We start from the raw sequence: 12,385 nt of genomic DNA, 5'->3' as shown, positions 1-12,385 counted from the left end.
TTCGTCTCTGTACCCTATGCCTAGCACGTTACATATTGCCACAAGGTCAGCCTGCGACAAATTATCTTCTGCGTATTCCTTCTTTGCACCATATCTCTGGTCATTTTCGGCAAAATCGAAACCAGTAAATTCCCGTAGTCTTTGGCGATTCCTTCTGTTTCCTTCACTCTCGAACACAAACTTATGCAGTGCAGCAATGCTCTCCTTCTTACTTGAGCGTAAACTAGCACTTATGAAATTATTTAAACACGCCATTATGGTAAAAAAAAAAATTGCGACTGTACTTTTTTGTTTTACACGTTCAACTTTTGTTTAATATCATAAATTTTGTTCAATCCCGTTCACATTTGCTCAATTCCGTTCACATTTGCTCAATTCCGGACGAGCGCCCAAAATGTGGGGTTTTATTATTATAATATAAGTTTTATTTAAATTTTGTAACAAATAATATAGGATATTGAAATTAATCGTCACCGTCGTTGTATTGTTGTCGATCTCGTAGCCACACAGGCAGAACGCACAACTTCCTTCTTCTCCGAGCAAAAAACAACTCTACTCTCTACCGCTGTCGTAATGCACTTCGCCCTCGTAGCGTTGCGCTTTTGCTCCTCGTTGATCGTCGTGTTTGCGAATTCGCCACCTCGCTAATTCGCCATCATCTTCATCTCGTCGTTGTCGTTGTCTAGGGATGTTTCATACTAGTGGGATTAGGGTAAACAGCCAAAAACCAATCCCACATATATCTTGCATAAAAACATTTTTTGTTTTCCCATTTTGCTCCAAAAATGGCAGAAGACGCTTCTTCAATACTGCAATATACTATTCATTCGGGAGCTTGTGAAAGCCAAATCGTTGCGGATCCGCCACCGAAATTCCGCTTAGGGAACATAGGTGGATCCTTTCGTAAATCCCTCCAATACGGTCGAAATCCATCTGAGCCGTCCAGATTACATATTTTGTTCATCAGAAAAAATTATCCAAATGAAATTTATTAACCAAAGATGTAAAATGAAAATAGAGTCAAAATTGCCTACCAAGGCCCAGATTCTCTACAATTTTTTTCAACAAATTGAAGACAAGCAGTTGTGTGGTGCGGTTTTAAGAACGGCGCCTTCTTTAAGACTCCTCCCACAATGCACTCCGATGACTGTGAAGCCCGTGGAAATCGAATTGCTAGCTTTTACGATAATACGACGTTTATCGCGGTCTGACAACTTTGGTTTCCTTTAAGCCCTACGCTTCACACCGTATCCATCCGGATTTTCCAAAAATGTGATAACACAACGTGTTCGGCCAAAAAATTATTTGAAATCAAATCTTCCTCTCTAGCCGTAATAATCGAAATGTGTAGTATAATTTTGATACAGTTGCAGGCATGCCGAAAATCGGGATTTTGTGTTTTTTATTTTACTGCTGATTGAAAACGAAAGATGCAATCAGAGATAAGAAGATCTCAATTTAGGAAGAATTGACAAAGCTTTCATTCTGCATACTTGATTTTGTTGTACTATGCTTCTCCATCAACCTACGAAGGTCGAAACTAATATTTTCGGGGTGTCGTATAGTTCTGGAATGAATTTGCAAACCCTGACAGTAGTTAGCCTTTATTGTCAGCGTCACTATTAGTCTAGCGGACGTCTATGTGAAAGCGCAGCGTTCGACTATTGCGTTCTCTCTTGTTTTAAATTTTTTTCTATGTTATGGTCAGACCCGACACGTGACCCTGATCAAGAGGATATATACTTTATAGAGTCTGAAACGGTTTCTTCTACCTGTTACATACTTTTCAACAAATCTAGTATATCCATTTACTCCACAAAGGTGCCAAGCTGATTATTTCCACTTAGGCGTTCGCGTTTTTTTCAATTTCAATTATTACTTAGTAAAGTGATGTAGTTTATTTATGTAATAATAAGAAAACTTGAAAAAAAATCCTCAAATACCATCCATAGAAAACTTGTGAATAAAATTTAAAATAAGTTTCAAGTTAAATGTTATAAAACCCAATATAGCTGTTTGATTGTTGTTTCAGACAAAAAACTAAAAGCATTAGCAATAAATTATAACTCCTCGCTCGCTTACCTTATACTTACCACCTAGACGCACCGGTATGTACATATGCTAACCACTTGAGGTCTAACATAAAGCGAAGTGCTTGTCGTACAGATCTCATTCAGCTGGAGCCATCAAAAGGCAACAATAACAACTAACTCTTTCAAAGAACGCTATAAAAGCGAACGCAGATTTGTGGCTACTAGTCAAAAAGTAGTCGCCAACAGCATGCTGAGAACTATGGGGCCGTCCATAAACCTCGTGACGCTAATTTTGGGCCATTTTGACACCCTCCCTATGTGACATACCGTGACTCTCACCGCAACCCCTACTGTGACATTACGTGACTCTTCGGCGAACCCCCTCCCCCCTCTCGGAGCGTCACGAGGTTTATGGACGGCCCCTATATCGATTTGTGTTCTTATCGCGTTCAGTGGGGCCATCATGGCAGAAGGAAAACCTGTCCTTATTAAGGTTTTTGCTCCCAGCGGAGGTATATTATTTGTCGTTTGGGATAAATTACAAACTTAAGTGTTACTGGTTTCTGTTCAGGCTACTCCAGTGGCAGTTACCAGAATACAGTGGGAGCATCGCCTGACATCACCCAGCTCATCTCCAGCCTTATATCTTCAAAAATTCAACTGTTAAACAGCGTGCTACAGGCCAAATCTTCTTCCGGGAGCTTCCGTATTAGTTTCAATAAGTCTGTAAAGTTTTTCGGTCCCACAAGCGCAACTAGCACCACCGAACAGCCCGTGACACACCATACCACCGAGGTAAACACAGACTTTGCTCCGGATGAATCTAGTAGGACTACTCAACTTTTTTACTCGACAACAACAGAAGGTTCTGTCGAAACGCCGATCCCTACTTTACATCCCGAGCTACCAGCCAGTACCACTGCAGGGATCACAATAGGGACCACCACATCGGTAACACATCCACCCATCTCGACGACAGCAACTTCTGGCTACTCCAATCGCACCCCCACTACCCATCCATTAGTTCAGTGAAAACCCATTTCTTGCCAACTTATATATCGTCGTCCTAGAAATATTCGCAAATGAGTAAACTTCGTCAATTAAGTAACAAAGTTGCGATGAATTAGAAGAACCGTTTTTTAAGTTAGGTTATGTTTTACCGGCCGTCGGTTATCCGACGCACTTAGACCATTAGAGGTCCGTTGTGATACCGTGTATGTTTTCCCCTTTTGCCCGCAGAGGTTCGTGTGAAGTTAGCAGTTTCCCCAGCCAGAGGCGCTAATGAATTTTTCTATCCGATGTGGATTCTGGTGTCGAACAGGTCGGACGTGTCTATCAGGAATCGGCTTCCTAACTGAGCAAGTCTTTTCGCTTGCAGTGCTGGACAGTGGCATAGTAGATGCTCTACTGTTTCTTCCATTTCTTCGTCCCTACAGCTACGGCAGAATTATACGGGGCATTTAGTCTTCTGGCATGGGTGCCTATCAACCAATGCACTGTGATGACTCTCATTGCATTGCTGAAGTTTGCTCTTGTCAATCTTAAAAGTTTTGACGTTCTCTTTGAGCTTATTTTTGGCCATATTTCGCTTGTTAGGCGACAGTGTGTGGTGTTTTCCCATATTGTCTGTTTGTTACGGTTTAGGTTTTCCCTAAGTAGTAGTTTACAAGTGGCTAAAGGCATACTCATGCCCTCCATCTCTTGTATGAGTGGCGCGGTAGTGCCCTCTTGAGCTAGTTCACCTGCGATGCAGTTGCCTTCTATGTCCCTGTGTCCGGGTACCCATATAAGGCTGATTACGAATTGTTGTGTCATCTCGTGTAAAGATGATCGACAATTCGATACTGTTTTCGAGTGACTAGAGATTGAGCCAATCGATTTGATAGCTGTTTGGCCTTCCGGCTTTAGTGATTTTAAGTGTTTTAGGGCCTCCCTTAATGCTGCCACTTCAGCCTGGAAGACGCTGCAATGATCGGGGAGTCTGAACGAGGTGCGTAGGCCTAGCTGTTCGGAGTAAATTCCTCCTCCTACTCTGTTCTGTAGTTTTGACCCATCCGTATAGAAGCATATAGCATTCTGGGGGCCAGATATTTGTGAGATCCAATCGTCCCTCTCTGGGATGATTGTGTTGAAAGGTGTTTGTATGTACTCCGTAGGAGTGCAGTAGTCTGTCCTGGAAGGGACTATTTAAATGTTTTTTAGGATACATGAGTGACCTACTTCTTGTGGGTTCCACTGTTTGGTATCTCTAAGCCTGATTGTCGCTACTGTGGCCTCTTCCATGCCAGCTAGTTCTGGGCTTGGGAGGTTGAGTATGGCATTTAGGGCTTCGTTTGGGGTGGTGCGTAAAGCACTGCTGATGCAGAGTGCCGCAGCTCTTTGCATTTTTGCTAGCATTTTTATGCTGGATTTCTTTTTCAGAGCCGGCCACCATACCACGGCTCCGTACAGTAGTATTGGTCTGACAATGGCCGTATATATCCAGTTTACTGTATAGGGTGTCATTCCCGATTTGAGCCGTATAGCTTTCTTGCACGTGAAGAGTGCTATTGAAGCTTTTTTATATCTGTCTGTGAGGTTCAAGTTCCAGTTTAGTTTCCAGTCATGTATTACGCCCAGGTATCTTGCGCTGTTAATGAAGGAAAGTCTTTGATTGTTGAGGATGGGTGCGACTAGGTCTGGTATGTTAGTAAAGAGAACCAGCTCGGTCTTTGAGGGGTTAATTCCTAATCCGTTATTTTTAGTCCAGCTGGACAAAATACTGAGTTTGCTTTCCTGATGGCTTTTTTTATTTTGCAAGGGCTCTCTTGTAGGCGGTCCACAGGGCCTCCTCATTTCCTGCCTTGTCCCTGTTAAAAAGGGTTCTGCAGTCTATTCGGAGGGGGGACAGTTCTGCTGACCACCAGGGAGGTTTTCTTTTTCTTTTGGGCTTGCTGTTGGGGCAGGCCTTTTTTAGTACATAGTTGCAGGTTTCTGTGAAGATTGAAACTAGTTCGTTTAGACTAGAGATTGTTTGGGGTATGGAGGTGGATCCGTTGGGATTTTTTCCCATAAAATATTTTTGTATTTTTGCCAGTCTGTTTTCCTTGGGTTTGTGAAAACTGCTGGATTTGAGGGATTGATTGTAAGGGTCGTTTCTATGTACCTGTGGTCCGAGAAAGAGTGCACCCTCCAGTGAATTACTGTCTCTAATAGTGGTTTTAGAGACGAGAGTTAGGTCTATTACCTCTTTTCGGTTCTTAATGATAAAGGTGGGGTCATTACCTTTATTACATATGAAGAGATTTGAACTAAATATAAAGTTAAAAAAAGACTCACCGCGGTCGTTTGTGTCTGTACTTTCGCATTGTGTATGGTGGGCGTTAGCATCACAGCCTATTAGTAGGCCTATGTTTTGCTTTTCGCTGTCTTCTACCAGTCTCCTAACCCGTTCATCCGGCGGTTCTTGCCTTTCGTAGGCCATGTATGATGACAGCACTCGGAACGGAGATGGCTGACTCTCCACGGTGGCTGCCGCGTTGTCTGCATCGCTGTAATTATGGAGCAGAAAAATGTTAAGGTGCTTTTTGGCTAGAATGCAGGCTCTTATTTAACCTTCGCTGGGAGCTGTTAGAAGCTTATATTCCTTAGTCCCTAATCCTGAAACCTTTCCTCCCACTATCCAAGGTTCCTTGATTAGGACTATGTCGACTCCATCTTCAGCCAGGTGGAGTTAAAGAGCAGCGGAAGCTGCCTTACTGTGGTGGAGGTTTATCTGCAGAAGCCTCACGGACATCTGCTGTGGGCCTCTCCACCACAGTTGTATCGGCTCCCTCCTCGTCCAATGTGTCCAGGTCTGTCAATTGACCCATGTTCGCAAGGCAGCGGAGGATTGAGGCATCGGTCGAGTAGCCGTCCTCGGTTTCCGATGCCTCGATCTCGGAGGCGATCTCCTCGATCACTCCTCCACTGTCTTCCTGATCCTCCTTGGCGGAGTTCGATTTGTAGACCTTTATGGTCACTAAGCTAAACCCGAAGTTTAGCTCCCCGTGAGCGTCCTCAATGGGAGCTAGGGACTCCTTGTTTAGAATGAGGATGGCCTGGTTTGTTGGCCCCTTCATTTCGTCGACCTTCACCACTCGCCAGTCCGAGGTGGGAAGGTGCGGGTTGCAGCGCTGCAACATGGTGAGGATCTGGTCCGGCGGATCTGAGGATCTATCAGCGCAACAAGTCCGGCGCCCTCGTACACCGATTACCTTGACGCCGCCTTGGAACCATCCCACGTCTTTGCAGACAGGAGGGGGGCCAGGTTCCTTGGCCAGAATCTCAAAGCATGTTATGCCTAGGGCTGCCTCTACCCTCATCCACTTATTACGTGGAAATGCGGTTTTTCGCGATCTCCGCAAAGGATCGCCCTGCACGCGTTGCCGCTTTGCCGAGGGGTCGGAGGGGACGTCCTGGGAGCGCTCCCTCTTAGGTGGAGGTCGCTTTTTGACCTCTGTGGGCTTGGGTGGTTTGGGGGCTTCCTTGCCGAAGTTTGGCAAAACGGATTTAGCCCATTCCACCTTCTTCATCCACTCAACCGAAGGAGCCGTTTTTGATCTCTCCTGGCTGCGTAGGATTTGACCTGCAGATCGTTTCTCTGCGTAGGTATGTTTGCCTTTACCGGTTGCCACTGGGTGCTTGCCGTCCTTGGCTGCACCTGAAGGGGGCATCATGGCACTAGGGCCTGGAGATGTTCCCATGGCGACCGTTTTGGGCGGCTTGCACTCAGTCGCCTCAGATTTGAGGCGGGGTTCACCCGAACCCGATCCTGCGGTGTTGGCCAGGCAGGTGGGCTCACTCGCCAACTTCGCTGCCTTGAAGTTTGTACGGACAGACTCAGTCGTCACTGCCGTTTGGGTAGGTTTTTTGGGAGATCCTGACTCCTTTTTATTTATTTTTGTTGACTCCATGTGATTCCCACGAGTTGCGGAGAAAAGGAGGGTCCACCCGGGCGGAGATCCGCGACGCCCGGGTAAGGCTTCTTAGAACAGGGGTTCGCCAGGTACCCTGAGCTCTCTGTTTAAGACGGAGCTATTTTGTGACCCGGGCCCTCAGTCAGGCTGACTCTCGGCACGGGTCGAATGACACCTTAGTCCGGCCCGGGACGCCCGACTACCATTATTGGCATAGAAACCGGTTTTTAAAGAATTAGGTGGGCTACAAGGCAAATATTTAATGTTTTAATGACACATCTACAAATAGTTTTTTGGTTCAAGGCAATCGATTTTTTATGTTTGGGTATAACAATCAAAATCTCAGATCTACGTATGTTAAAGATTTTTAGGTTTATAGATTTTTTGTATACATACATTATATGGCACGTTCGTAGATATTAACGCATTGCTTATTTTCATGTTTGCTAATGTTGGGGATAATATTTCCAGTCCTAATTTTATGTAGTTAGTTCACATTTTATACAATAACAGCATTTATCCATTACAAAAAAGAACACAAGAGAGTGCTATAGTGAAGTTCCCCGCTATCAGATACCCGTTACACAGCTCGTAGAAGTGGGAACGAGAAATTTTAACATTTTCTGAAATATTGGTAAATATTGGAAAAAATTAAAAAATTAACAAAATCTTAATTTTTTCCAAGTAGCGTAAAAGTTTTGGACTTTTTGTGGTCGTTAGGGTGGACGTTTTTTGGTAAATCGATTAAAATTTAAAAGAAAAAGTTTCATGCATATAGCTTTATATCTGAGAGACTATTTCGACAAGTTTCGCGTGTTGCGCGTGTTGCGCGTCACATTCCTATGATCTTTTTAATAAAAATGTCTTTTTAAGTTTTAACATTAAAGTGTATCTTTGGGGTTTTACAAAGATATTTATACCCGTATCGTAGAGTAAAAGGGTATACTAGATTCGTTGAAAAGTATGTAAAAGGCAGAAGGAAGCGTTTCCGACCATCGATGTGGCCATGTCCGTCTGTCTGAGATCTCAGGAACTATAAAAGCTAGAATGTTGAGATAAAGCATACAGACTCCAGAGACATAGACGCAGCGCAAGTTTGTTGATTCATGTTGCCACGCCCACTCTAACGCCCACAAACCGCCCAAAACTGCCACGCCTACACTTTTGAAAAATAATTTAATATTTTTTCATTTTTGTATTGGTGTTGTAAACTTCTATCGATTTGCCAAAAAAATGTTTGCCACGCCCACTCTAACGCCTACAAACCGCCAAAAACTGTCAGTTTTGAAGACTAACGGGTATCAGATAGTCGGACAACTCGACTATAGCGTTCTCCCTTGTTCTTTGTTCAATTGTTATACAAAATTGTTTATGACTATTCATTTAACTATATATGCTATCTTATTTTACCTCATTATTATCAACGCCATTTAGTTAACTAATCAAAAAAACGTGTAAAAATATGTGGTCTTGTCGTTGTTATTATACTTAGTGTTATGTTATGTCATGTAATGTCATGTTATGTAAGGTAATGTCAGGTAATGTAAGGTAATGTCATGTTATGTCATGTAATGTCATGTTATGTAAGGTAATGTCAGGTAATGTAAGGTAATGTCATGTAATGTCATGTAATGTCATATAATGTCATATAATGTCATGTAATGTCATTTAATGTCATGTAATGTCATGTAATGTCATGTAATGTCATGTAATGTCATGTAATGTCATGTAATGTCATGTAATGTCATGTAATGTCATGTAATGTCATGTAATGTCATGTAATGTCATGTAATGTCATGTAATGTCATGTAATGTCATGTAATGTCATGTAATGTCATGTCATGTAAGGCCCTATAATGCCATGTAATTCCATAAAATGTGAAGTAATGTCAATTTATATCATGTAATGCGCAATGTATTGTCATGTTATATCATGTAGTATGCATGTAGAGTAATATTAAATCCGTAATTAATAGAGTAGTTTTACTGTGCTTTGTTCAAATTGTTCGTCCGTTTGGACGCGTGAACAACACGCCCCCACTCCTGTTGGTATTAAAAAAAACTTATTAATACTGTTGCTGATACCATGCAGATCTTCAGCGCCTAAAACGCTTCTACTCGTCTTGATCGAGATCAAATTTCTTATTACGAATCTTTTTTAATCTCTGAGTAAAACGCGGGTACCATACTGTTATTTGTAGGAACCTTTAAATTTGCTTAGCTTATGTCGGATGTAAAAACTTCTGAATAGCCAGTCTGTTTTCATACTTCCTCAACAGTAGCAGAATTTGACTTTTCCACGTTGATTTTCAGATCTGTAAATCAGAAAGGAAGCTTGTATACTGAAGCAGTATTTATATAATCTAGAAAACGGGTGTACATATACCGAATTAGAACACTCTATGAACAAACATTTCTTTTGTATTATTATATATTCTATGAACGAAAATTTTGTTTGAAATTATCCCTATCTAAGTGGTCCGATTCGGCCCGTTCCGACTTATATACTACATGAAATAATAGTTAGACATTTGAGAAACTAGTTTCTGCAGAAAAAGGAGGACGGAATGTCACTGCTATATAGACTTAGCTGATGATATAACTTTATAAATATACTATGTATATATTTATATCGTGGCGAATGTCTCGTTCCTATGTGGCAATCTTCAGTTTCAATTTAATATGCCCTCTACAAGGCTAAGTCTAAAAACAATACAACATTTTAATAGCTTCTGAACCCTTGAAGCCCCTAGCTTGAACTGTGTATATATTCCTGAAATGGTATTTAAAAATTTATACTTTTGTATAGATTGGTTAAATTATATGATTTACTAATTACCACTGTCGGGTCTCACAGCCGCCAGTAGTTCAAGAATTTGTTAAATGTAAGCGTGCCAACTTTGGAGATACATTTAAACATTAAGGTGTAATCTAAGCTCGCCACCTCGCGCTCTCTAACTCTTTCTTGTACACACGCGCCTGCATTTTTGGTTTAGCGAAATCGTTGGAGGTAAGTAAAAATTACATCAGATTAAATGATATTTCTGAACTCATTTCGGATTACATTTGTAAATGTTGACTGGAGATTTAATAAACCAGCGCAGCCTAAACATAATGAGCTACTCTGGTGCTGATAAATATTCAATAGTTCAAACCACTTTGAAGTTGCAAAAATGTAGCTATGCCTTTTTAAAAATACTTATGTCGACTTTACGATAATGTTTCTGAGATATAATTACTGATAACTAAAGCAGTCAGTCAGTGGGTTTTGACAAAAAAATCTGATGCATAAGAAGTTGGGTAATACAATTTAAAGGAAGAGTGTTGGCATGCCTTGATAATTTAAACCAAGTAATGAATCATTTTTTCCAATTTACTCGACGAGTAAAAGGTTAAATAGGGCATTAAAGCAAACACAAATTATTTTTACGGATCATTTTAAGATTGAAACCTATCGCAATGAGAAAGATATGATCATAAACGTTGCATTATTTTCTTTACCCTGCATTTATTGTTTACAAAAAAACAAGAGAGAACGCTATAGTCGAGTTGCCCGACTATCTGATACCCGCACTAACAGTTTTTGGTGGTTTGTGGGCGTTAGAGTGGGCGTGGCAAAAAGTTTTTTGGCAAATCGATAGAAATTTACAAGACTAATACCGAAATGAAAAAATATCAAAACATTTTTCAAAAGTGTGGGCGTGGCCGCTTTGCGCGGTTTGTGGGCGTTAGAGTGGGCATGGCAACAAGTTTTTTGGCAAATCGATAGAAATTTACAAGACTAATACAAAAACAAAAAAATATCATAACATTTTTCATTTCTGTATGCCTAGTCTCAACTTTCTAGCTTTTGTAGTTCCTGAGATCTCAGCGTTCATACGGACGGACAGACAGACGGACGGACGGACGAACAGACGGACATGGTCAGATCGACTCGGCTATTGATCCTGATAAAGAATATATACTTTATATGATCGGAAACGCTTCCTTCTGCCTGTTACATACTTTTCAACGAATCTTGTATACCCTTTTACTCTACGAGTAACGGGTATAATAAAAATGGACCAAAATTTCGCACCTACTCCAAGGTATATAAAAGAGAACGCTGTAATCGAGTTATCCGACTATCTGACTTACTCAGCTAGTGGAAATATTTTTGGAAAATCGAGAGAAATTTACAAGACCAACAGAAATGTGAAAAAATATAAAATGATTTTTTGGGTTTGTGGGTGTTAGGGTGGGAGTGGCAAAAAATTGTTTTGCAGATCGATCGCAATTTATAATACAAATAAAAAAAAAAGGAAAAATATCAAAACCTTTTTCAAAAGTGGGGCATGGCAGTTTTGGGCGGCTTGTGAGCGTTAGAGAGGGCGTGGCAACACGAATCGACAAACTTGCACAGCGTCTATGTCATTGGCGTCTGGATGCTGAATCTAAACTTCCTGTGATCTCGACGTTCATACGGACGGACAGACAGACGGTCATCGACTCGGCTATTGATACTGATCAAGAATATATATACTTTAAATGGTCGGATTCGCTTCCATACGCTTCCTGTTTCATACTTTTCAACGAATCTAGTATGCCCTTTTATTCTACGAGTAACGGGTATAAAAACAGATTAATCACGGTTTTAAATCTACGAACCCTTCAATCAATGAAAATGATTTGCCACATATTTTCCACTTGATAAAGAATTGGAAATTAGAAACTTGGACAACACTTTTATGGGACCATATATGACGCATCACACAATGACAAACTTAAATTTAACTATCTTAACTCCGCTGTTGTCATCCAGATAAAAATTCACATTTTAGTCTTTTGCTTTTAGAGTTTTAAATTTATTTTGTATGGGCAGAAATGGACCTGTTCGGTTACTAACTAACTTATAGAACTAACTTATTTATCCCGCAGTCTTCCGTAAAGGGCAGGGGCCTTTTCGGGGCACCTTGTGCCGTCTTTTGCACGTTGCTTTCATGTCTTCATGCCTTAATGTCTCCGACGAACACTTGGCGCTTACATGCCCGTCTCGTATTATGCGGCCCGGTACCGTCGATGTTACTGTTGAACATGCCGCATCCGGTTTTGGTGGTATTTCGGTGGGTCATTGTACCCCTCCGACTTGCGCGTGTTACCTCCTCCCTGTCTTAAGTTGAAGGCGTTCCCGGATTCTATGGTATTAGATGGTTGTTGATGTTTAGCAATCGAGAAGAATGATGATGAGGATTATGTGGAATCCCTATTTCTTTCTATACGCCAGAAAAATGTGAAAATTTCTTGTTTGCACTTCCACTAGATGAGTAACGGTTATCTCATAGTCGGCTAACTCGACTATAGCATTCTTTCTTTGGTATATTTCGCTATGTGCTATTGAATCTCTCTCTTGGCCATCAAATGTTATGTGCAAAGGAG

The 12,385-nt window shown here is 41.3% G+C and overlaps 1 protein-coding gene across 1 annotated transcript; it reads left to right on the top strand.

Annotated features, from left to right (window-relative positions):
- Nucleotides 1-785: 785 nt before the first annotated feature.
- On the top strand, nucleotides 786-3,065 carry LOC120453537. Its single transcript, XM_044006417.1, has 3 exons — nucleotides 786-891; nucleotides 2,432-2,545; nucleotides 2,605-3,065. Exons 1-3 carry the CDS (start codon nucleotides 786-788, stop codon nucleotides 3,063-3,065), a joined length of 681 nt encoding a protein of 226 aa, XP_043862352.1.
- Nucleotides 3,066-12,385: the final 9,320 nt, after the last annotated feature.

The sequence above is a fragment of the Drosophila santomea genome, chromosome 3R, assembly GCF_016746245.2.
Source record: "Drosophila santomea strain STO CAGO 1482 chromosome 3R, Prin_Dsan_1.1, whole genome shotgun sequence".
In the NCBI taxonomy this organism is placed as follows: Eukaryota; Metazoa; Arthropoda; class Insecta; order Diptera; family Drosophilidae; genus Drosophila; species Drosophila santomea.
The sequence above is the reverse complement of the archived record's forward strand: the minus strand, read 5'-3'. Positions and strand labels throughout refer to the sequence as shown.